Raw genomic sequence first — 27,512 nt, forward strand, 5'->3', positions numbered from 1 at the left:
TCACATACATAAACGGTAGAAGCAACAACAAGATTGATGTGTGTATGGACAATTCCAATAAGATTTCATTCTTGAACAAAAATCTGGCCATACAATTGCGCTATTCATAATGGAAAGGAACATTTGACTATTCATATAACAGATCGTATGGTAAATGAAGGAAAGCACGATCAAGGCCCGGATAATAGAAAGAGAAATCCTTTCCTAAGGAGTGAAGCAAATTTCAAGCTGAGAAATTCAAGGGATTGACTCCTAGTCGCTTCGTCCAAATAGACCACCAGATAGGGGCGACCTTGTATGAATAGGTTCTGTCGATACTCCCTTTAGTTACAACGAAAATGCATGCCATATTCATTGGTATTTTCACACATACATTTCTCTAGAAAGAAAGCTTTCTGAAGGCTTAGGCAAAGAAAGGGGGAGGGCAGGGCCTTGGCGAGACGTTCTTTCATTTCGAAACGTTTTGTCAAGAGGAAGGTGACTCCTAGAAGTTCTTCCAGAAACTCCAAAACTTACGCCAACAAGAATGAAGCGTACAAGAATATACTGAGGAGTTTTATCAATTATCCATTCCTATAGGTGCAAACCGGGTTCACTTGCAAACCAATCTCCCAAGATACAACTAGTTTTACAAGCCCACCCAAGAGTCCTTGCACTTGACTGGATGGTCACATTGGTAAATTAGGTAGTACTCAACACTCCATTAAACTTAAAAAAGTTAAACAAAAGTGAGAGTGAGAGAGAGAGAGAGACACTTGAGAAAGTTTGGATCAAATATGCTATGTAAATGCCTGAGAACAAAACCAAACATCTGCCAACTCATGATGGGACTACTCCTATAAATAGAGGAGTGATGCCCCTACAAGACACCCTTAAAACAAAAAAAAAAGCCTCAAAAGACATTACTTTTGAAATCAAATTTGATATAGGAAATGAGCATGGAAGAAAACCTCGATCGAAATCTGTCAAAACCATTGAGTTAATTCGGTTTCGTAGGTTTCTGCGACGAGTTGAAGGGGATTTTATAAAATTCCTGGATTTGACCGGGTTTCTATGGTTTCGATCATATTTTGGTGGTTTCGATACATATGCCCATCGAAACTAGGGGAAACTTGGCTCGAAACTAGGATAGACAGGTATTTATACCAAAAACCAGGACAGACACTTAGTTATGTATAATATCATTTAAGTATATTTCTTGTACTTAAGATATTATTCATAAATAAACAAATACCTCCCTATTTGAATCCAATAAAAATAGTTAAAAAATCAAATTTCAAAAGAAAAAAAAAATCAACCTCAAGTTCAGGATAAAAAACTGGATTTTTAACGGTAGATGCAATTTTCAACTTTCTAATGCTGGGGTTTTTCTTAAATTTAAAAATTCCATAAATCTTAATATGGTAAACATTGTCAAAAATCAAAAGTGTGGTAAAATATTCATTTGTTTTGATGTTCAAAAAACTATTTTCATTCAGAGCGATTTTGACAATATTCGCACACACCAAATTAAGTTTGACTGGTACATAACTCCTTCAATATAAATCAGATTTAAGCAATCTTGGACTTGTTGGAAATCTATCAAAACAAAGCTTTTTAACAAATCTAAGATTGCTTAAATCTCATTTATATTGAAAGAGTTATGTTCCGATCAAACCTTATTCGATATCATGTCCAAGAACAATATACAATATTAAACTTGGATCAAAACCACAAGTAATATTTTTAGTGTTCTCTATGTGAAACTAATGCGTGGATTGAGTTTAAAATATAAAAAATAGGCAACACAATAAGACTCAGGGCAAAAAAACATCTTTTGGGCCTCGAAACCAAGGTTCAAGTTAGCCTAGAGAAAGTCCCAGGTTTCAACCGAGATATAGTCGAAATTGAGACGAACTTGTTTTTTGGCTGATCAAAACCTAGTCAAAACCCGAGTTTTAGAACCTTGGATATGTCATAATCTTTTAAAAGAAATTTGAACTCTAAAGAGACACCTTAACAGAAATACCTTTTTCTAATTTATATATTTTTTATAATTTAAGCTTTAAAACAACAATTCCCCTATAAATTAAAAAAATATGCGGTAAAACAAAATTTTAGTATTGAGCACTTTAGAACATATAGGACACATCATTGTAGATGTTTTTTGAATTGACTCTACACTAAGGTCTGACAAGCCACATTACTGAGTAAGGGTGAAAACATTATTTCTTGAACCTTTTTTTTCATTGGTGTAGCTGACTAGCCAACCAACCATATCCTATAGTTCGACCTTATTTCATCCTGTTCAAATATGAACATCTCTTCTTTTAAAGGACCGGCCTTATCCCATCTCAGGTTAGTGATTGTTGAGAGAATTTTGACTTTAAATTCTAATCATAAGCGGTTCCACTTCTAATAGTCCATCAGGTCAACTCATATTATGCACCACAGATAACACATACCCACGGCTATGAGATATAGTTGATTAAGAACCATACTCATCCTCTTGTCATCGTGGTGAGTAGTACTACTTTCCCATTTAACTAGAATGAGTCAAAATTATAGTAGTACTAGCAAGTCATTCAGTAACTTCGTTTTTACCCTTTGAACCTAATTACAAAGATCTCCTCTTACATAGGTTGGATTTCCGTCACATGACTCAATTACAAGTCTTAGACTCATCCCTTATGATGTTTCATGTATAATCTTGGTAGTTAGTGGCTTTGGAAACATGTCAGCCAAATTCTTTTCTGACCTTACAAAGTCGATAGCTATCGTTCCATCTTTATATATTGTCTTACCAGGTAATACCTTAAACATTAATGTCTTCTCTTCCCATTGTAAACCTTATTTTTGCGTTAGCGATAGCTTCTGGATAATCATAATGCAGTGATATTGATGGCACTGATTTAGATCATAAGGGAATATCAGCCATCCGATTTTTTAGCCATTCGACTTCTGTACCGGTTTTCTTCAAGGCTATAAATTTAGCCTCCATGGTGGACCCTGTTACACAAGTTTGCTTTATCGATTTTCAAGAAAAACGTTCCACCCCCTAGTATAAATAAATATCCATTAGTAGCTAAGGATTCCTTAGTATCTGAAATCCAATTTGTATCACAGTACCCTTCTAATACTGCAGGACTCCCATTATAGTGTAAATCATAAACCTTGTATCTCCTTTTAAGTACCCTATCACTCTTAAAAACTTACTATATACACATCTAGCAGCGTTAAGTCCAGGCCTTGGTTAGGGTTGAAAATTTCAGGTCCAGGGTCAAGTCCAGGCTAGGGTTGATGCTGCGCGTTGAGCCCGATCCAGCTTGGCTTGACCCTGCGTTAGGTTATGCTTTACTTTTTACAATTTTTGTTTAGAGTGTAATTGTCTATTGAAAGAAAGTTTGACAAAATTATTTTAATATTCTAAGTTTTTAGGTTAGACTATAAGATAACATCTCACCAGGGGTTTCATTTTCTATAGAATTGTGACACAAAGCTGTATGTATCCAAGATTTGATGCCAATCATGTGTTTTTTTTTAATGCATAGAATCAGTGTCAATCAGGGCCAGGTTGGGTTTGGGCTGAGCCGAGCAGGATTGGGCCTAGGCTAAGATATCTCAGTCTGATCTTAGGTCTGGATTGGGTTGAGCTAAGAGGAGTCAAGGTTGGACTGGGGTTTTAAAAACCCGACCCCCTGTTTCACCCCTAAGTTGCTTGCAAAGGCCTTCCCCTCAGTCTATGCACCATCTCTCTTCCCTCCCCTTTGCTCCATAGCGGCGACCAAGCCGTTGACGTGCCCACAAGGGCAATGCAAAAGTTCCACCAAATCGGTGGGACTTTTAATGGGGTTGGGGTGGAGAAGACAAGCGAGCAAGAGGAAACCCCAAAACTGTATGGACACTTTTGGGAAAGTTGCACAACTCTCCCAAGTCCCAAACCTCCTCCCCCCCCCCCCCCTCCCCTTCCCCTTCCCCTTCCCCTTTAATACCCATTCAATCAAAACCATCAAAACAAACAGACTCTTATGAAAACATTAAGAACAACGAAAAAGGGTGTACATCGAAATTGGTTGGTTTGACAAAACATACAAATTGATGGACATATATATGACGAGCGTTTGATTGAATTTGTGTGAAAATTGGCACATGACCCATCTAGATCACTCTTTCAATATCTAATAGTCTTCACGTGATATAAAAATAGATCACCAACTCAGAAACAAAAAAATTAGATGACCCACTTAAGAAAACCTCTCCAAACTTTGGTTTTCTTTTCAAGAAAAAGGGCTTGTACAGGGTTGACTCACGAGGGAAGTTCCGGGAAAGAGGATGATTCAACCAATACATGGAAGCTCACGGTGGAATGGAATTATTCTCAAAGGACTAGAAGTGTTTAGGAACTGGGCCGTTGATCAGTAGATGCTAGATAGAGGGTGAATAACTCACAGCCGTTCAGATGGAATATTTCCATAGAATAGATTCTATCTGAACGATTGTGAGTTGTTCATGTACGCTCATGCACGTGAACATTTCCTACACTCACAATCATGCAACCAAATACCAATCCTACTGATGGACCCCCCCCCTACACACAAATACAGATATACTACATTGATCACAGGGCTGGGATGTGTGTGAGGCACACTGGCACATCCTGGAGAGGAGGCGGATCCATCACAGGGACCGATGGTAGTTCCAATTCCAACAAGCAAGTTTACCTATGGCCCAACTGTCCGTAGCAGCCTGTGCAACATAATAGGGCTGGGTGTATAATGACCATCTTATCCTCACTCGGGCAAAGCTACCTATGGCCCAGCTGTCCGTAGCAGCCTGTGCAACATAATAGGGCTGGGTGCATAATGACCATCTTATCCTCACTCGGGCAAAGCACTGGGCAGAGGGTAAGATGGTCATTGCACACATGGCCCAATCTGGACCGCACAGGCTGGGACGGGTAGCTGGGCCATAGACGATCTGCATTGCAAGTTTACTTCCCTCAGGAGTCAGGAGTGAGGACTGAAGAATCAATGGCTACTACGTCACCCCTGGACTTTAGGGAAATAGGTTACCACTGCCTCACAAGGACAAGTACAGCCCACCCTCTTCACTTTGAGATATGATTTCAGTTTACGCTTTTGAGGCAGGACAATAGCTAGACCCTTTACTTTCCCCTTACAAGCTACAATGAATGACTGATTGTATGACGCACAGTAAATTCTTAAGGCTCTTTCACACCAGTAGGTTGGTAATCTTTTACGCTGCCAGAACACTCTAATTCATGATCTCACCGTAACGTACAAAAGATATGGGATCTGATTCATATATATGAGTTGGGATACTGTTTACTTGAAAAAAAAGCTAACATCAGATTTCATTTATTCCCTTCCTTTTTTCCTTCCTTTTTTTTACACCTATTCCTTTCCCCACCCATGCCCATACACTACTCTGTTTTCAGGGACAAATGATTGCGTTCACATTGCCTTAAGAAGAAACAACTATGCGTTACCAACTAGGCAAGGCCGTAGATTTCCCATCGATTAATTAACAGAGAGAAAAGATAGAGAAAATAACACCAACAATTAATAATTTCCCGTAATTTAAAAAAGCGGAAACCCATTAATTAAAAATTACAAGAGCCAAAGAAAGCGCGCGAAAAGACCTGACTTTCCAAATCTTTCAAAAGACCAACTTCCTTCGATACGCCAGGGCTCGGTTTTTCCCGGCAAAAGAAGCGAGATCTCGGATGGTCTCGGCGACAAGATCCTTGAAAATCAAGCGCTCGATATCCAGAACCGCATCCGATATCTCCACTTGGCTATCTCCCCAGCCATTGATGGAATCTCCGGCCATGTCCTTCCTCAGCACCCCGCAGATGATCTCGAACAGGTCTTCTGCCGGTTCCCTCTCTCTTACTCTCCTGAACTCCGACCATATCTGCCTCAAGGCTGGCTTCCCGGTCATCCAATTCATCTCTGACACCACCTTCCATGGCGGCAATTGTTTCTTTCTGTCCAGGATTTCCCGGACTGTGTCAAACACAAGCTTCCGGTGGAGCATGGATACCTTAGAAGAGTTAGAGGGTTTGTAAAGTTGTTTCTCGAGTAACAAGAAGACGTCAGAGTCTTCAGGGAGGCACTCGGAAGCGCGTAGGATCTCCGACACATACAGGAAATCCCCGTCATCTGATCTCTCTTCTTCGGGTTTCAATCGGACAGGCGAGATCACTGAGCTCCAGTTCTCATCTTCCTGCTCTACTGGTTGATCTGTTCAACAAGATTAACATTAGAAAAGATTCCCATTTCCCAGAGAAGCTGGATCAAAGGCTAACATAACAAGTAACATCCGAATTCCAAAATCACCCCTGGGATGAGATCCATCATGAGATGGGTTAGGTCCATTTTCTATTTAATTCTCCATAACCAAATTTCGGGTAATAAATGTAGCTGATGCATCCGCATAATTACGCGGTTGCAGTAAAACATACATCTACACACGATATCAAAATGATTAAGCGTATCTCACGCTTCCCGATTAGCCGGCGACCGGCACGGCACATATTTGGAAGCCACCGGTGACCCGGAGCCGAAAATTCCCCATTCCTGAGTCCCTGACTCGGTGCAAAACTAAGGAAAAATTTGTATGGAGTGGACAAGGGCAATGCGGTGACCGGGAGCATACCTTTGAAGTCTATACATCTTTTCATGATTGGTGATGGGGACTCGTCGTTGTAAAAGGACGAGTCTAGGACTGAAACCGGACTCGGCTGCAACTCAGCTGCTGTCATTTCCGCTATGCTGTGGAGCAGTTTATCGCACCTCTCCAACAAGCTCCTCCCGTCCTTGTAATCCTCCATTTTCGGTCTCTGCAACTGCATTCCCAACCAAATATACAAATTAAAACCAGGAAATGAAATTGATCAAAGAAAAAGAAACAAGCTTTAATGAGTTTCACTCTCACGAACCTCCATGTCGACTTGAGAAGACGTACTGATACTGCCCTCAGAACTTGTGGACGACTCAAACTCCATTGGACTCGAAATTCTCTCTTGTGGTGAAATCTCAGTCACCGGCTTTCTGTTCCTCGGTGATCTGCTTGTCGCGTGTTCAGATCCGACCTTCTTTGTGATCATCTTTGGAGAATGAACGGGAGAGCTCCTTCGCTGCTCCACGGAATCATTTGCTCTCCTCTGCGTCTCAATGCTCAACGGTTTTCGCCTGGAAAGAGAACTCGGACTTTTTTTCCCGGACTCGTTCCTTGAATTGCTTGCCTTCTGCAGATTTCTATCGGTTTCAGGGCGGTCGAGCCTCGGAGTTACCGGCGGCAATGTCTCACCCGATAGGTTTAGATTCCGACGAACTCCAGCTCTAGATCTGAAACTCGAAGTAGGGGAGTCTGTTCCTGTTCTTCCAACCCGATTGGTTGAAACCGTGGAGCGGGAAGGTTTCATGACGACTATCGGAGATTCTTCGCCGTACAATATCCGATCGTACACGAAATTTCGGTGCCCGATTTGCTCCGCCGGTCTTTTAGAGTGCAGAAGCCCTTTGAGCTGCAGAGCTTCGAGGATCTGCTTCAAGGCCTCCAGATCCTTTTCTGGTTCATCGATTCCCCTCATCTTCAACCGCTTCTCGATCTCCCCGTAGAGTGAACCCCTCGGTTTTGGCTCCGGAAAGAAATCCTGCGAATCAAAGAAGCTCTTACGTTGCTGCTGCGACTTCCACGACGAAGCAGACAAGCCTCCACTTGGAGGTTTCTGTGGCTCGGTTTTCCGTTTCCTGATGCAGAAATCAACGGAGTCCGGTGTCCGGAAAAACAAATTCGGTTTATTATCTTCTTGAGCTGCATTGTCTCTTTTGGCGTTGCTTCCAGAGTTTGTCTGGAAGGGCTGCAGCTTCTGCTGGAAATTGTTCCCGTCAGTGAATCGATGATGAAGCAGATCCCTGGAGACCCTAGACTCTGATGCAGACCTTCGCAACTCAGCTTTGCTAGGAACTTCGCCAGCGGAGTCAGGGAGAGCTTCGAGCCCCATAAGCCGGGCAATGACGCTTGGCGAACGACGCTGTTTCTCGTTATCCTCCGCTACAGTCACTTCTGAAGAGCCATCGCATCGAGTTGCCGAGAGAATCGCCGCGTTCGTTCGGATCTCCTTGGGACGCAGACTTCCTTTTCCATCAAAGCTTGCCCTGCTATCCAGAGAAAGCCTCGGTGCATCCTTGAACTTCCAAGAAGACCTCAAACCTTCCTTGAATTCGAAAACCGAAAGCGGAAGAGGCGTTCTTGCCGGACTTTCTGCCGAAACTGACATTTCCGGCAACGGCGAGAGGATTCCCGGGGGAGTTTTGGTACATTCCGGCGACGTTCGAGGCTGTGGTAGCTCTTGTTGGTGCGGCTGCTGTTGAAGTTCTCTGGAATAAGCTGGAGATCCGATTGATATCTCCGACTGGGATGTGGAATCAACCGCCTGAACTATCCAAGGAAGCGTGTCAAACAATCGCACTTTCTGGTTTTTATTCCAATGAGATGCAATAGAGATAATTATAGAGAAAAGAAACAGTAGTGGGAAAAAAAAAAAAAGCAAAGAAATCTAACCGGAGATGGAGGAAGGCGTTTGGTAGCATAGAGGCGTTTTCCGGAGAGAATCTGGTGACGATCAAACAGCTGGAGGAATCCGGCCATGCATCCCATCTGCTTTTCCAGATTTTGATCGTGGACTAAACCTGTCTTCATTTCCGGCAATTTTCTTAATTTACAGCTGCTCTCTCTCTCTCTACCTTATCAGTTTCAAACCTCCATTAATGCTTTATCCGCAGCTCTTTTCGTCACTCCGTTTCTCTAGCTCTGTCTGTCTCTCTCTCTCTCTCTCTCAAACAGAGTGAACCTTTCAGTCTTTCACCTCCACTGAGTCCACTCCACTCCCGCTTTCGGGGTGTTTTAAAGCGTCGATGGCTCGATGCAGCTAAGAGGAAGGGTAAGAAGGAGAAGTGGACGAGTATTATCCTTAATCTTTGAAAGAATGACAAAAGTGTCCGAACAAAATGACAATCAGGCCCTCAGAGTATTGGATATAGTGCAATCGCAGAGATAAACTTCCGTGGGTATGGACGTATGGTTGGGTGTCAGAGATCCACTTCCTTGGGTTACGGAAACATTGACCATGACTGATCCATATTTACAAAAATACTCCTTGAAGGCTTGAAAAATATCAGCGGTTGGCGAACGACACCCCGCCCAATAAGATGCGCTGATGCCTTTGATCAAAAACTCCCCCACCACGAAGAAAAAATTGCTTTAATTTGATAATCCAATAGAAATGCCGTGAATCAACACTAGATGATGCTATATCGATGGTCCACAAGAAGTCCAAAATCTGTAAATTTAGAGGTCAAACTTTTTTTATAAAAAAAAAAAGAAATTTACCAATTATCAATTCTACAGTTTAGGATCACCAAAAAAAGCCTTCAATTCGATTTTTTGACCCAAACCACAATTAAAAACTTTGACTAAAAGTGTGTGTGTGTATCTCTCCGACTTTCCATTACTGTGTCCGATTTCAGATGATGTTATGAGTCTTGTGTTGATTTGGTGTGGAACGATAAATATGGACTCACAGATAGAGAAAGAGAGTGAAGATTATTCACGACGTTCACGAGAGAATTAAGGAAGGGGTTTAAAATGCTTAGTAGTAGAGGAAGATTAGAGAGGGGTGACTTGTGAGGCAGTGAGGCAACCGCCGTCTCTTGAGTTTAGGAAAATGACTATGGGTTTGGGATAGCCTAAAATAGTTTTCAAATCGGATTTGGATTCTCTTGTTAGAAAAAAAAAAGATGTTGGGTCAATATTGGATATTGAATCTAATATTGGATTCCTCTAGCAATAGGGATGTTTTTTTGGTGGAAAAGATTTGATGAGTTAGTGATTGAGTTTCAATAGAAAATTCAATATTCCTTACCCATGTGTACTAACAATTTGAGAGAGAGAGGGTAAATCACATATATTCATAAGATTGCCAAAATTCATAAGTAATTCTCTCATCCTTGCAAAAACGGTAGAGCACCTCTCCTCCTAGAAATCATCCCCTCTTCCTTCCCCTCTCTTAATGTTTGATCTTGGAGATTGCTTGGGTTTTGAGAATCCGAGTGCGTGGAAGAGTTGACTTATACGTGTGGGAACAAAAAGCTGTGCGTGGTCCATGGAACCATTGCGAAATGGCTACTTTCGGATGGAGGTTTTCCATTTGTGAAACTCTAGGTAACAAATCAATTCCCCTCTGTTGTTTCTGATTATTGAATGATATTTCCCATTGATAGTTTGATCATGTCACGCTTCAACAGATCTATGTTGATCGCCTTCAGTGGCATCAGATCCTTGTTATCGTATGTGAATGTTTTCATCTCTGCGACCTGGGATTGAGCGATCATCATGCTGCGCTTAATTTAGTGGCCGCCGCCTGTGATTTGAGTGTAGAACGATATATGGCGGCTCAACCCCAGGTTGTAAAGGATCCAAATCTTTTCAAAAACATCCAACCTTATCCCAACTTAATGGGGTCAACTATATGGATCGTATAAGAAAAAATAGATTAAAAAAAAAGAAAAAAAAAAAGAAGGGGGTCAATACAAATCTCTAAGGCATCAACCCTTCTTAACTGCCCAACATTTTGCACTAGGTCTCGAAGAGGGGTGAATACAAGCAACAACAACATACAACAAAGACCAACTAAATGGGGTCAAGTGCATGGATCTTTGATCTCCAATCAGCTCTATTTGAGGTCATACTCGGAGCAAGGTCTAAGTTAAGCATGTCTTTCTTCATCACTTTGGTTATCTAGGTATGCCCTTAGTTCTTTTAGTTCCCTCAATTAGGACTATGTCGCTCCTCCGGACTGGAACCATAGAAGGTCTCTGTTGGATATGGTCATACCGTCTCAAACGATTCTCTCTAAGTTCATAATGAATTGAGGCTACTCCCAACCCAACTCTAATATAACCATTCCTTATTTTATCCTTCCTAGTTTTTTCACTCATCCATCTCAACATCTTCATTTCTATCACACCAAGTTTATATATGTGGCACTTCTTCACATCCCAGCATTTCGATCCGTACATCATAGTTGATTTAATTAATGACAATCCTATAAAATTTCATAGAGGATTCAAATCCTTACCAACCTAAAAAACATTCATAGAAACTCATAAATCCTCCTCCCTCCCCTGATTATTTTTCTTGTTATTAAATAAAATAAATAAATTCTCATATTTATCGTCTCTCTCTCTCTCCATTGTCCATATTCATTTTTGTATTTCATCTCACAAGAGAGAGCACGTTGCTCACTTGACCCCTCCACGTATATGAAAATAATAACCTCTCTAAGCTTCCCAGCATTGTCCTCTTACAAGTGTGAATTTCACAACGTACTCAACAAAACGCAAAAGCAAGTAGGTACCCCTCGTTAATTTTTTGGGTTTGGCGATTAGCCCATTACCATTAAATTTAGTAGGGCTAGCTAGCTGTTCTTTGTCGAGTAGTAGTAATAGATCTCACGTCCATGTTGAAAGAAAGAAAGGTTTTATGATTTGGGTTTGACGAGAATTTCTTCTTCTTTTGATTTGACTGATCCCTCCTTGTATGCTGGAAAAAGTGGAATAACAAAACTTTAACGGATTTGGCTCTTGTCATGCAGCGGCGGGAACTGGAGTATCCAGCCCATGGAAACCATCCAAAAACAGGGGGTAGGGTGGTCATTTCATTTGTGGGATTCAGGTGGGACCCATTTGTAAAATGATCATCCTACCCCTATTTTTACTGTCGTTTAATTGGATTAGACACCCAGCTCCCGCCACTGTACGATAGAAGCCAAATCGAACTTCCACTTCAACGCAGAGTGGGTGATTACTTGGTGGAAAAAAAATTCTCAAAGTCTCTCTACGTACGTAACTTTTTTTTTTTTGTTTTTTTAACTGTCTAAGGAGGTCTCGTGATCTGATCATGATCATGGGCTCCCAATACCAAACTTTCCTTCTTCCAACCCTTTTTTGGTATTCTGTAGAGTGCTCTGTTTTCTTTTCTCCCACTATCCTATTCTATTCTATTAGACAGAATGTGATGATCACAAATAAGAAGTATTCCAAATTTTCGTACTATTCCCATAACTTTCTTTCCATTGGCCAGAGACAATGCCAGACTTCTTCATAGAATTGTTCAGGGAGAGATGAAAGCTTTTTTACTGTTTAATAAGGATAATACGAATCCTGTGGTTCTACTGTTGGACAAGTGTGTATCCATTAAACCCGATTCGATTTGGTTCAACCTACTTCACCTTTGTATTGAACATTTATACATTTTAGTTTAATATTGTTACATGCGATATAAACTTTTTGAGCATTATGTGTCCGTAAGTTATACTTAAAATGGTAGTCACGACTAGGGTTTGGGCTGGACACCCTTATCATATGGTTGTCGCATTGGGTATGCCTAGACATGTGATGTCAGGGTACGAATGCGAGTGCTCACATGTTTGATGTGTGCATTGGCGAAGAATCTACTTTATCGATTCCCTCATGTATTACTGTCAGATGTAGGAAGGGATAGACATATGTCACCGACACCCTGTATCTGAGGGAACCTTGTCACTGCAAAGTGTGATCGCATTCTTTGGTTCATCAATGACTGAGACTCAAGCGAGTCAAAGCCGGTGTTCTGGGAATGCGTGAACACTTTGTGAGTGAAGGAGTTATCCAACACGGTCACCACTGCCCGATTGGGGAACACCAAGATAGACACTATCTGTGCATGGTCGGATCAGAATCTGGATCCAGTACCATTTTGGAAATGGTTTTGCAAAATTTATTTTACATAAAATGACACATTATTTATAGTTATTTCAAATAAAATGTTTTATCTAGTTTTGCGGGACCCGATCGGATGCACAGACGCTCTTATATGGACATGTACTATGGATTGGGGTTTGGCAGTACATGTGTACATGTCCTAGATTCCATAATGATGGTGTTGATTAGTGGGGGGGGGGGTTGTATATGATAAATTGTTATCATATAGAGAGTTATTTGGAATTTACTAATTTAATTGGCTCTTTATTTAATTAATGGATTTGGTGCTAATTGTAATTATCCATTAATAATTAAATAAAGAATCTAATTAATACTTTCCCTATTAGATTATGCTTCTTCACCTGTGTAGCACTTTGAGTTTAAACAGAACTGCCAGACTGAGAGAGAGAGAGTCAGACTCTCACTAGGGCTCTATTAAATCTATCTAGGATTTAATTAAACCCTATTATTATAAATAGGGGACCAAGAAGAGGGAGCTCTCCACGTTTTTGGAGCAGACACTCTCTCTCCTGCGTTTTTGGTTTCTCTCTCTCCCTCTTGTGATCTCTCTTCTTCTTCTTGCTTCTCTCACCTGTGTTTGAGAGTTAGGGTTTGTGAAACCCTAGATCTGTGCTGAAGAGTTTGAAGGCATCTGGGATTGGCGTGTAGAACCTTGGTAGCACCATTGGAGGTTCAGATCTGTTTGATTGGAGCGCTCACTGGAGGAAGAACCACTGTCTATTGGAGGAGCAACACTTGAGGCTCACCAGGTTATCAGTTCTTTATTAATTCATTCTGTTCATTGATTATTAATATTTATGGGATGCGAAAGAAACTCGAATCGATTAATTTTCGCTGCGCATTCGAGTATGGGATGGATCCCTCTTGCCATGTGATGGACTAGAGACGAATTTCTCCGTTCCTATTGTGATAATTAATTTTATGGGACGCAATAGGGAAGGAGAAACCCTAATAGAGATGCACCAGGATTCCCATGGGAAACCATGGGACACCCTAAAATTAAAATGGGACACCATGGGATAACCCAGGATGTGCAATACCCTAATTGATTTATAATTGATTTTCCTACGGAACCATGGTTTGATCCCTGGACCGTTGTTTGACCAACATCTACTTCTACTGAGGCCTGTCTGCTTGCTTCTCTAAAAGTCTAAACAAAAAAACAACCGAAACCTTAAAAACAGAAGAAGGGAGAGAGACTGTTCCCCTATTCCTATTCCTATTTTACTAATTACAATACTATTCTGAGGATCACCACACACCCCGATGCATGTTTGTCCGATTCCAATCCGTGTCAACCGATCCGACCGATCTGACACTGATCATTAAAACGCTGCTGTGACTGCCATGGAGTTTCCCCGGTCCAGGGCTCCAAGAGGTCCCAGCTAACTGCATGGATTGGATTGGACCGCTTTTCTCTCTCTCTTTCTTGCCTATTTTAACTTATAGAGACCTTTTAAGTGAGTTTATGGTGAAGTGCATAAGGAGAGTTTTGGGCAGAGGTTTCCTTCTTCTGCTCTTTCTGTTTTTTCCTTCACTAACGTGAATAGGGACGGAGTGTAGGGTTTGGAGTTGGGACGTCTCTCTCACTTCTTCCCTTGGCGACACATTCCTGTCCTCTTTTGTGCGTGTTCTCTAGAAGTCTTATTAAATTCATTATTTTCTTCCACTATTGTAATCATTGATTATGTTTGCAAGAATAAGATTGCATGATTATGGTTTCATCTCCACGGCCAAACCATGGTCACTTCAAACCTCATTCACCGCTCCCTCCCTTGAACCATTCGTTTCATTATTTTGTGCAATTGTATGATGCAAGCACTTCTCATTGATTGAATCGTGATTGTTTGGAATTGGAAAAGTGCTCTATAGGACCTAAATTAGGATTTAATTCCTCTTCGAGTGGATTAATTAGTTCGACATAGAGACAATTGAAAAATTCACTGTTGTTATAGTATTGTTTTGCCCATTCATATGATCGATGTTCAACTCCAACAGTCGGAGATGGAGATGATGACAGTTTTTTAAACTGCCAAGATGATCTCAATGTTGCACCACGTGTTTCCCATAATACTTATCCATGTATATATGGGTTCTCAACCCATGTCTTATCATACTGGTAATCGCAAATCTGTCTGCAAACTGATGACAAGAACTGATAATCTGCATCAACCGTAGTGCAAACTGAAGACATTCAGTTTTTATCTTCATACTCTTTTGCGTGTAATTTTAACTTTGTTCCAAGGGAGATTAACAGTGTGACTGTTCCTTAACTAAAATGATTCTATCAAAGTGACATGTACGACAGTTTGACCCAATTTCATTCCATGAATTCTGGAAATGGGTTTTTCTCGTTCCATGATCAAGTTTTACATGTTGATTATGAATAAAATATTTTTTTACCAAAAATACAAATTTATGGTGAAGGGTGATCTTATATTCTTGTATGAAATTGAAGATGTTAATGAGTGAGTTAAGGCTGAAAAGAAAGAAAAATGGAAATGATGGGGTTTGGGGACTATTTAAACCCCACCGTTGAGTAGTGTTGACAAGTGAGGATTGTGATCATGACTCATGAATGAATTCATGACGAATAGAAGCAATGCATACGTTATCCATCCAAACTCACCCTTTCTGGCCTCTCTTCGAAGGATCAGATCAAATCAAATCCTTGGTGACCGTTCAAGATTCGTTTAATACTTCAACCAGAGTACTAGACCATTTGGGTTTCGCTAGCTAGCGTGGATCACCTTAGGGCTTAGGCACACAACCGATTTAAATTACGATTCTGAGTCCCTATCGATTTCAATCCAATCTGGGATCGGACTCGGCTTGAATCGGTTTAAAAACACCCCTGATCAGTCCTCAGATATAAAAACTGAGAGATTCTAGGGTTTTGGATAAAGAATTGACAGTGTCGAATCGAGTAGAATTGGGATCAGTTATGATCGATTCCAATCCAAATCGGCTAATTCAGTGATCTGATTCCGATTTTTTTAAATGAGAGTGATGTGGTCTGACCGTTGAATAAATTAGGTAATGACTTGAATAGATCACAGGTTCAGTTTTAGTTTCAAATTCAGTCATGGACTCTACTAGATGTCAATGCACCCTTACTATAGTCATGTACTCCCATTTGATTGTTTCAGATTTTTCAATTTTTTGTTTTGTTAATTGAGAAACCTAAATTGATCTAAAATTTGGTGTGTTATAAGCAGACTTTGTGGACCTTAGCACAACGGTAAGGTTGCTTCATCACGACGCTTCAAATCGAAAAATAACCTCTCCATGAAGTAGGGGCTAAAGCTGCGTACATTTTGACCCTCCCTAGACCCCGCATCAACAGGAGCCTCATGCACCAGGTATGGCCTTTTAACCTACCATGTAAATTTATCTTTTTTGTGCAAAAACTTGTAGCACTATTAAGTTTACAATATCATTGAAGGCTGACTATCTTAATGATGTCATTTTTATTTGCCTCACCAATTAATTTGATTGTGATCAACTGCTTGCTCAATTGGTTGGTGGCTTGTGTTATGACACAGGAAGATTTCAAATCGATCCATGGTCATCAAGACCATGGAACCGTGGTACAAAGAGGAACCACGATTCAAAATGAGCCAGTGCTGACTCAGGGCTTATCCTCTCCCAATGCTCAGCTTACACACAAAACACATGCCAATTTCTTAAATGGAAATAATTCAAAATACCAAGGAAAGAGAGCAGATATGTCTCCTATGTCTCCCCCTAATTATCAACTCTACAATCAAAGATTTTATTCTCACCAAAATCAAGGATTTCATTCAAATCCTATTCCTAAAATAAATCCATCGGTTATGGAAAGAATGGATTTAAATATTGTGAGGAGAAGTGAAGAAAGGTAAGTGAATACATGCTTCTCTCAAGTAGAGAATCCTTGGACGTAGGTGATTCACCACCGAACCAAGTAAATCCTTGTGTTCGGCCTTCTTCTTCTTGTCGCTCAACCTTTCTTCTTGTCTTCTCCAAATCATAATATGGCATCAGAAGCTCAGGCCGATAAGGGACCTTTTCCCACCCTCACCACCCTCAACAATCTTATGACCATCAAACTTTTTGATTCAAACTACATGCTGTGGAAGTCCCAAGTTGAACCGCTGCTCACCAGCCTCGATCTCTTCTCCTGCATATACTACATGGAAACACCAAGACACCATGCTGGTTTGTTGGCTCATTGCAACCCTGACTGAGCCTGTTCATTCCCAAGTTGTGCGGTGCAAAACCTCCAATGAAATCTGGACTACATTGGCTGCCCTCTATTCCTCTGCTTCCACAGCTCAAATCATTCAACTATGGTACCAGCTCCGCCAAACCAAGCGCGGTAACTCAACCATTCATCAATATCTCCTTACTGTCAAGAGAATCACAGATCAATTCGTAGCGTATGGTAAGCCTCTAACCGATGAGGAACTGTGTTTACAAGTTTTTGAAGGCCTAGGCCCTGCTTATCAAGGGTTTGTGACTGCAATCACAACCCAAAGAACTCCATTGCAATACAATGATCTTCGTGGCATGTTGCTTACTCAAGAGATTCATCTCAAAGATGATGAGACTCTGCCCAATTTATTTGCTCCAAAGGCAAATTATGTCACCAATAAGAACACCCGTGGTGGTCGTTCCAATTATCCTACTGCCAATCGTGGTGGCAGAAATGGAGGACGAGGACGGTATCAAGGTGGTCGTTATCCACCTAACCGAAACCCATCGAATAATTTTGGGGGTCAAAATTCTGGATCTCATTCCCAAGCTAAGGATCGTGGTACAAATACACCACCTGTTGAATGTCAAATTTGCAACAAATTCGGGCATTGAGCCCTCGAATGCTACAATCGTTACAATCAAGCTTATTCACAGTCCTATAACTCTCCATCAAGTGCAAACTATGCTGACTATACCCCTGGACAGCAGCTTGATAATGTGTGGTATCCGGATTCTGGCGCATCAAATCACATAACTGCGGATCTGGAGAATCTTCACATAGCAGCCCCTTACAAGGGCACTGAGCAGGTTCAAATTGGCGATGGATCAAGTTTGTCCATTCACCATGCACACTGGCTCTTCCTTCCTTACTGATTCAAAAAGCAATAATTTCAAGTTTAAGGATATTTTGCATGTCCCAATGATCTCAAAAAATTTGTTGTCTATGTCTCAATTTACTAAAGACAACAATGTTCTATTTGAATTTCACCCATCTTGTGTGTATGTGAAGGATCGGCGAACAGGAAAATGTCTGCTGCAGGGCCAAACTAGGGATGGCCTTTACCAAATAGTTTTGAATAAAAATGCACAAAATAAAGGACCGTCTGCACATCTTGGAGAACGGGCGTCAATAAATCAATGGCACCATAGAATGGGTCATCCAGCTCTTAGGATTGTTCGTTATGTTTTAAATAAATTTCAACTACCTATTACTTCTGATACGGATCATGTGATTTGCGATGCTTGTCAATAGGGCAAAAGTCATAAACTGCCTTTTTCCCCATCCCCTACAGTTTCTACTGCACCACTTGAATTAATTTACTCGGATTTGTGGGGGCATTCACCAATTACTTCATTAGAGGGGCATCGATATTATATTAGCTTTGTTGATAATTTTAGTAAATACATTTGGTTATATCCACTTACTTTGAAATCTGAAGCTCTAATTGTTTTTCAGAAATTCAAAACTCTAGTGGAGACCATGTTTAACTGAAAAAAAAAAGATTTTACAGTGATTGGGGCTATGAATTCCGGTCAATATCCAAATACCTAACTGAAATGGAAATAGAGCATCGGCTTTCATGCCCTCACACCCATGAACAAAATGGGGTCGTGGAAAGAAGGCATAGACATATTGTAGAGACGGGTCTATCCCTAATGGCACATAGTTCAGTTCCACGACATTTTTGGCCCTATGCATTCTCTACTACAATCTTTCTCATAAACAAAATGCCAACACCCGTTTTGAAAAATTAGTCACCCTTATTCCAATTGCATGGAATCCATCCTCAATATGATACCATGAGAACATTTGGGTGTGGTTGTTACCCGCTATTAAGGCCTTACAACCACAACAAATTGGAGTCTAGGTTTGTTATGCATGTTTTCCTTGGCTACAACAATCGCCATCGCGGTTATATTTGCTATGATCAAAGGAGAAACCAGTCTCTCATCTCTCGTCATGTTGTGTTTGATGAAACCAAGTTCCCATTTGAAAGTTCTCTACATTCACCTCCAACAACAACCACCCCATCCATTTTGGGACCCCCTCCCATCATACAATGGATGCCTCAACATCAACCATCCAACCAATACCCTTCTGGTTCCACACCTTCATCGGTTATACCACCATCTCCAGCTCAATCCCCTACCTCCACTCCAACCTCTACACCATCCATTGATCTATATGTTGAGCTACCACCCCCATCCCCACCTACAGAAAATCAAGTTTCTCACCACATACCTACTGGGCAAGCACCGCTCCCTGCACCTCAACACCCAATGGTAACTCGAACCAAAGATGGCACCATTAGACTAAAGGTTTTCTTTGCAACTCAAAGTTCTGCAGATCCACATCTTGAACCAACCAGCTTTGGGGCTGCCAATAAGATCCCACACTGGCGTGAAGCTATGGCCAATGAATTTAATGCGTTAATGCACAATGGAACTTGAATGCTTGTGCCCCCTCGCAGTGATATGAATGTGGTCAGTTGCAAATGGGTTTTTCGCACAAAAAGAAAGGCCGATGGGTCACTTGACAGGTACAAGGCCCATTTGGTAGCAAAAGGATATAATCAACAAGAGGGGATTGACTACAATGAATCATTTAGTCCTGTCATCAAACCAACAACAATTTGGTTGGTCCTTGCCATCGCTACTTCCAAGGGATGGCCAATAAGGCAACTAGATGTGCAAAATGCCTTTTTGCATGGTGATCTAAAAGAGGATGTATATATGAAGCAGCCGCCCGGTTTTATTGACCCCTCTTATCCAACCCATGTCTGCAAACTGCACAAGTCCTTGTATGGCTTGAAACAAGCCCCGAGAACATGGTTTGACAAGCTAAGTTCCTTTCTTTTGGAAAATGGATTCCGAGCTTCAAAAACAGACACCTCTCTCTTCATCTCAATACAGCCAATGGGAATCATATATCTCTTGGTTTATGTGGATGGCATCATCCTCACTGGGACAAGTGATGACTTTCTCCAACAATTTCTGCACAAAGTCGGTATGGCTTTTGCAATCAAAGACTTGGGGAGACTCAATTACTTTTTGGGAATCAACGTTGAATGGATGACTGATGGAATAGTCTTGTGTCAAGAGCAATACATTTACAACCTTCTCCACCGTACAAAGATGTTAGACTGTAAGTTTGTTTCTACACCAGCAGCCACTTCAACCATTCTTAGTCAATATGGTGGAGAACCAATGTCGGATCCTACACAATATAGAAGTGTAGTGGGAGCACTACAATATGCCACTCTCACAAGACCAGATATTCAATATGCTGTCAACAGGGTTTGTCAATACATGCATAACCCCAGCACAACACATTGGATGGCTGTCAAGCGGATTTTGAGATATCTCAAATCAACAATTTCCCATGGAATTAAAATTCACAGAAATGCAAAGATTGAACTATCAGCATTTTCTGACGCTGATTGGGCAGGGAGTCTAGATGACAGAAAATCAACTGGTGGATATGCAATATTCCTTGGTAACAACATCATCTCTTGGAGCTCCAAGAAACAATCAACAGTTGCAAGATCCAGTACGGAGGCTGAATACAAGGCACTAGCAAATGCCACTGCAGAAGTAACATGGCTCCAATCGTTACTCAAAGAACTGCAAGTGTATTTACCACATACCCCTACTCTATGGTGTGACAACATCGGGGCAACTTATCTAACTGCCAACCCGGTCTTTCATGCAAGGACAAAGCATGTGGAAATTGATTTTCACTTTGTTCGAGACAAAGTTGCTAAAAGAGATCTAACTGTCCGGTACATATCCACCAAAGATCAACTGGCTGATGTGTTTACCAAACCTCTATCCTCTCAACGGTTTGCGGCCATCATAAGCAATCTCAAAGTGGTCTCCAACCCCATGAGCTTGAGGGGGAGTGTTATGACACAAGAAGATTTCAAATCGGTCCATGGTCATCAAGACCATGGAACCGTGGTACAAAGAGGAACCACGATTCAAAATGAGCCAGTGTTGACTCAGGGCTTATCCTCTCCCAATGCTTAGCTTACACACAAAACACATGCCAATTTCCTAAATGGAAATAATTCAAAATACCAAGGAAAGAGAGCAGATATGTCTCCTATGTCTCCCCCTAATTATCAGCTCTACAATCAAAAATTTTATTCTCACCAAATCAAGGATTTCATTCAAATCCTATTCCTAAAATAAATCCATCGGTTATGGAAAGAATGGATTTAAATATTGTAAGGAGAAGTGAAGAAAGGTAAGTGAATACATTCTTCTCTCAAGTAGAGAATCCTTGGCCGTAGGCGATTCACCACCGAACCAAGTAAATCCTTGTGTCCTTCTTCTCCTTGTCTCTCAACCTTTCTTCTTGTCTTCTCCAAATCATAATATGGTATCATAACAGCTTCCTGTGTCATAATAGCTTGCCAGTATAGTGCTTGTCCATAGGAGGTCACAGGATCAATTCTACTTAAACTTTTTTGCCATAAGTCACCCCTCCCTTGTACCCTCCTCCTCCCACTCCCACAACCTTTTAGTTGTAGTTAAAGTCATATTGGACAGTTAGATATGATTGACTAAAAAAATTTTAATTTGACTTTCTCAATACAAGTTTAGGTTATGTTTGTTATGCATTTTTATTCTGAAAATGTGTATTCTCATTCTTAAACGCAGAATGCATTCTTAATTGAGAATACGAACATTGTTTGGATACATGTATGGTTAAAATGTATTCTTAATTTATTTCAAAATACATAAGCATTTCATCGAACACATCATAGACTTTTACCAAATCTTGAAAATAAAGAACAAAACACAAAAGAAGCTTGCAGTTATTATAAAAGACTAGTTGGTGTATATTCAAACAAAAGAGAGAGAGAGAGAGAGAGAGAGAGAGAGAGAGAGATGTAAACGACCTCAACCCCCCTTAATGATATACTCTTCAACTTGGGAAACTCCAACAAGTCGACAATCGATGCTTATTTTCAGAAACATCCATTAACATTGAAATGAGCCTCATCCTTGGACCCAGTCTAGGATTTGAGAATAGAAATTTATACCAAATATATATATATTTTTTAATTTTAGAATGTGTTCTTCATTTTTTTTTTGGGTGGTAAAATGCATATCAAACACAGCCTTAGATTGACATATTTGTAGATTTTATGCATAAATAGACAGGGCTAGTTTTCCTCAAGCCATGGTTGTCTCTTCACGGATGAGCGTAACTGCAGTAGGATAGATGTTAGGGAATAATGAGGGTATCCCTACAACCGTGGCTTCACCCACATGTTATTTGCATCTCCCAGCTCATCCAATTTTCGGACGCATGATAAAGAGGCCCACATATTGGTGACCTAACCAGATTTGAACCAAGCCATTTTGATCCTTAAAAATAAAAACTCGATCTATAGCTATCTTAGTTGGTTTTTTTAATCCTTAATCACTTTACAATATTAACAAAATCTTTTTGATGCTCCAAACAAAAGAAAAATCCTTTTGATGGGTTTCTATCAAATGGTCCCATACTATAGAAAAATACTACATAAAGGTGCTCAAGTGAGTTGCAAATTGACTTCAAATCATCCCTTAAAAAAGTTAGCTAGGGAGAAAGACGTCACCCTTGCATCAAGACACAGGGTCACACGTAATGATCGTCGCATCCTCTAAAAATATGAAAATGATCAGAGGTGTGGTAGTCATTTTGCACACCCCTATGTCTGGTTGCAGAGGTGGTGTGTGATGTGCGATCGGGTGGCATTCTCTTTCTTAAAAAATTTAAAAGCTTTTCCCACATGGCCATTACTACACGTAATTAAATGAAAAAAAATATCTTTATTATTATTATTTTTTTATGAAAGTGTAATCACACAAACCACACACCAATTCTCCCCCCCCCCCCCCAAAAAAAAAAAAAAAAAACACTCTTTACATTGCCATACAAAATAGAGATGTGGTAGATCTGACATAAAATTTTGACGAAAAGTTCAAAAATGTCACATGTCAAATTTCAGTGTTATATTCAATCATTCACCCTATCATCTAATGCTATACTCTCTTTTGTATTTTCATTCACACTTATTGGTACTCCAATCACTATTAGAATGTCATTGCTTTGGTTTTCCAATTACCCTCTCCATAAAATTTGTTCACAAAATTTCAGGCTGATCTAAACCTATTTCACCGCAGATCTAAGTACCTTCTAAGGAAATTCGACCTTCTTTAACATCCATGCTAGAAATCAAGTCCCTAAAAAAAAGTGTTTCTTTATGTATATCAAGATGTGAATACTTACAAGAATTAAAATTTTAAAAATCAAAGATAAAAGGATCTCAATTTACTTGGATTATTAAGTAGAAACATCTAAAATCAATATTAGAGTGTTTGGATAGGTGCATGGCCAGCCTTTTTTGTGGCCTAGTGCTTGTTTTACTAATTTAGCCTTGTTTTCTTCTGATAATTTTCGAGGTACTTGGCTTATACATCCTGAAATTTTTTTTCTAGATAAAAAAAATGGAAAAGATAACGCTACCTGGGTGCATGCGGTACACTGTCCTTGCTCCCAGATACAAGAGCAGGCAAAATGACTATTGTGCCCCCAAGAAATTCCACCTTTTCATGAGGGCGTAGTAGTCATTTTGCCCACCCCTGTGTTTGGGTGCAAGGACAATACAATGCACATGGGTTCTTTCTCTCATAAAAGATTTAAAATTTTAAGACATGTGAAGAAGGGTCACAATTTATTAAAAAAAAAAACACAACCAACAAATATATGGATGCATGAACATACACGAGAGTATTTATTAAAACTTGACACGTCTCAATCCAGACCATTCCCTTGATATCCAAATATGTGATTCACTTGAAAAACGTCTCCAAATGAGCCAGTGTAGACAAATTTTTTGCTATACCTAAATGCAAGCCATTTGATAATGTATAATATAAAGCAGGGAAAGTGGTTAGTGGTAAACATCAATTTCCTCGAATTGCATGATACTTATTATTGGCCAGAACCAAGCCTCCAACATAATCTTTTGGGGTTTCTAATCACTAAGATAAAGAAAGAAGAGCCTTTTCCCTCATTAATTCACTAATTTTGGGTTTCCCCTTGCCTTTGCCCCCTCTCTAGTCTCTCCCACCTCTTAATTGCTCTTAACTAACGGTAAGATTACTCCTTTCACGTAACGGTACAATTAATTAGTTATGAACAAAAAGCTTCGTTACTAGTGCCCCTTCTCTTGGCTGCTGGACACACTAATCTGGGTTGGTTATGGTCAAGTCTATCTTGGTCTCCACTTTCTCCATTTCCATAATCAGATTTCAATTCCCTATTCCAAGTACATGGAAATTGTGTTCTTTGTGTTTGGTACTTTCTTAGTAAAGTGTGATATATAAACAAAATGACCAAATTGCCCTAGAAATAAAAGAATCTTTTTTCTTGGATTACCACAGAGTTCAATTTTTATTTCCCAATAACAAGTACTGAAACCTAGCTAGGGTTTTAAACAATGACTTCCATTAATAGGTTTTGGGATTTTCTTATACACTTTTTACATTTTGGGTCCTAAAATTGCAAGGAGTCCATGAGAATGAGAGGTAGGGTGGACCCTTCTCTCTCACTATTAGCCTATAGGTCCTAAAGGGTTTTCTGGCAGATAGATCATGTGGAGTTTGGACTGTGGAGGGTGGAGAGATGGGCTGGCTTTTAAGATAAAACTTAAAAGTCTTCTGCTACTCCATGTGGGTGTTCTTCTTCTATCCCTGTTAAGTCCTGTCTTGTTGTAATAATAAGAGAGAAAAGAAAAGAATACAGATCCTTTAGCACCTTCACTCTCAGTTAATTCACATGGAGTCACTCAACTCCTTTAGTTTCAAAAAAGGAAATTTAAAAGGAGATCAGAAAAGAAAGATCTCATCCCAATCTGCTTTGCTGCATCTGGTAAAACTATACAAATGGGTCCAAAGTCTAGCCAAAGAATCTTGTTGGCTTGGTTAAGTGAATGTAGAAAGAAATTAAAACAGAGAGAAGACAAGAGAAATACATACACAGTTTCCAACCTCAATTCCCATGTTCTCTCACCGACCCTCTTCTTCTGCCCACATTCCTTAATTACTTAACTGGAATTCACATTCTCTTACACCTTCAAAAGATTATAAAAAAACTGTTTCTATAGATAAACCCATTATAAATTTATAGCAATTTCATAGGGAGTTGTGTGAGTTTTGTTAGTTTCTTTATACTCTCAAATACAGTGGTCTTAAGACCCCACTTCATATATTTTATTCCATCAAGCTGTTTATTGGACAATTAGATTTTGGGAATGCAGAATCAATCATGAAGATATGAGATTTTGATTCCACTCCTTGAGGGTGGGGGGGTGGAGGAGTTAACAGTTGGACCACTTGGGGAACATTGTATCCATCACCATCAAACTTAATAAAAGTGACTCTTTGCATATATTTTAAGTTCATAATTTAAAAAGCCAGGGCTGTACTAACAACGTATTAAAATTCTCTACAGTATTGGCGGAGCGATGTGCATATCCGGCGATACAACAAAGGCCATGTGTGCCATGTGTGTCACTTGACCTCTGCTGTGCCATCGGATGTGACTATATTATATGTAGATCCCCATGTGAAAAATACCCTTAAATTACCTTTTCCATCTCTTTTCATTTTCTTTTTCCAAATCCCTATCCCAATCCCTTATATATATGGAGTTATGGTCTTTGTGTGGGTTCAATGAACCTCGCTAAACGCAGATATCATATTGGTGTTGACAGTGAAACCAGATTGAATTGGGTTAATTCACAACCGATCACCTAAGCTGTTCATGGTCTTTAGACACCACAGTGGTTCACTTACTTACAGTTCAGTTTGAAAAAAAAAAAAAAAGGTCAAGGAGTGTAGGATGATCACCTTCCCCCCCCCGGGAATGATACGCCCATGCGTTTAGACACAGACTGTGCTTCGGCACAGAGAACATCAACCCAAAAAAACAATCCCAAAACTCAGAGATCTAAGCCTAAATGGCATGTTTTCTTGCCTCTACTTCTTGACTTGGAAATTCTTTCTTTTTCTGTAAGTTCCAAAACAAACATTATTGCCAACCATAGTGAGTAGTAAGTGAGGGATTAATAGATTAGGGGGGGGGGGGTGGGGTGAGGGACTGGGTAGGACCTCTATCCCATGAGAGAGATTACGAGGGTAATGAAGACAAAACGTGATGGTAAAAGCGTTACTCAACGGTCTTTCAGTGCAGACTTTGAATGTGGGAGACAGTGGAAAGGAGTTCAGGAATTGCTTGGGGAAGTGTAGCCAAGCTGCCAAAAGTAGTGGGTCTTGGGCTTTCTCATCTATCGAAGGATGCCCACCTCACATGCTCTCTCTCTCTCTCTCTCTATATATATATATATATATAAATCTCTCTGTATCTCTGACATAAGGAGGAGGCGTATAACTTATTGGATGTTAACTAGCTTTTTTCTGTTGAGGTAAGCAAAGAATATAGAGTTGAGAGGGACATGGCCTTAAATGCTTATCTTAGCTATATCATATATGAATGGCTTGGCTTTATCTACATGTCTAACTCAGAGTTTTATCTATTTTATTTATCTTGATAGTACCAAATGACGCAATCTTCTATTTTTGAGATTTCTTAATGAACTAAATTAATCAAGTTCTAGCTATTTGTTTATTTTTAATTTGTTTATAAGGAAGCAAACCAGCTTAAGTATTGGTGTTAATTAGTTGTACCTATGAGCTATGGGGACCTTGATTTGTCAAAAACTAGGCATTTTTCATTATTATCTTAAGTCTGCAGTCAAACAAATTTCGTAACAATGATGCATTGTTTTCACTAATCGTATTGTGGCCGACCGGTTGGTCCATTGGTCCAATTTCCATTAGTTTCCTACGACCCATACAAGTTACGTGAAGGGTGTTACACCGAGTTTTCCTTAAGCCATAGTGAAGGAGGAAGTTTTCATTGTCATTGCGTTTGAAAGGGAGTCAGAAATACTGAAGGGGGAGTAATAATGACCTTAGATTCGTAGCTAAGCCTTTCACTGTGGGTTCACTTTCAGAAACTAATCTTAATCATGGTCCATAATGGAGCCCGTCGGGTTAAAAGCTGGGCCTGGGCCAGGGCCAGGCTCTAAATTACACTGTGAAGCAGGACTTACTTTTGCAGTTTTTGGTGCTTCTTCCAAATGGGTATGTAGTGAAAGGAGTTCAACACCTTCTCTACTGTACTCACTTTTGTGTTCTTTGGAATACTTTGCATGTTATCAGCAATGCAGAGGGCCCTTAATCTGTCAGGGAACCCTGTAATTGGGTCTTGACAGAATGGGCCCAAAGCCCTCAATCAGGGCTATACAGGTTGCCAAAGCTATCAAATGAACTGAAGTTGGACCAGGTCAGGTCTGATCAAGTTTAGAATTGGCCCACCAA

General features: G+C 40.2%; 2 protein-coding genes across 2 annotated transcripts; one reads left to right on the forward strand and one right to left on the reverse strand.

The window, feature by feature from the left end:
• Positions 1–5,520: 5,520 nt before the first annotated feature.
• On the reverse strand, positions 5,521–8,813 carry LOC122669483 (protein LONGIFOLIA 2-like). The gene is made up of 5 exons (XM_043866255.1): positions 8,572–8,813; positions 6,944–8,443; positions 6,661–6,850; positions 5,592–6,245; positions 5,521–5,550 (listed from the first exon to the last, which is right to left on the reverse strand). The coding sequence occupies exons 1-4, from the start codon at positions 8,707–8,709 to the stop codon at positions 5,659–5,661; spliced, it is 2,415 nt and encodes an 804-aa protein (XP_043722190.1). The 5' UTR covers positions 8,710–8,813; the 3' UTR covers positions 5,521–5,550; positions 5,592–5,658.
• An 8,211-nt stretch (positions 8,814–17,024) lies between these two features.
• LOC122648640 lies at positions 17,025–17,681 on the forward strand. The gene has a single exon (XM_043841859.1). It carries the CDS (start codon positions 17,025–17,027, stop codon positions 17,679–17,681), a length of 657 nt encoding a protein of 218 aa, XP_043697794.1.
• Positions 17,682–27,512: the final 9,831 nt, after the last annotated feature.

The sequence above is a fragment of the Telopea speciosissima genome, chromosome 1, assembly GCF_018873765.1.
Source record: "Telopea speciosissima isolate NSW1024214 ecotype Mountain lineage chromosome 1, Tspe_v1, whole genome shotgun sequence".
Classification (NCBI taxonomy): Eukaryota; Viridiplantae; Streptophyta; class Magnoliopsida; order Proteales; family Proteaceae; genus Telopea; species Telopea speciosissima.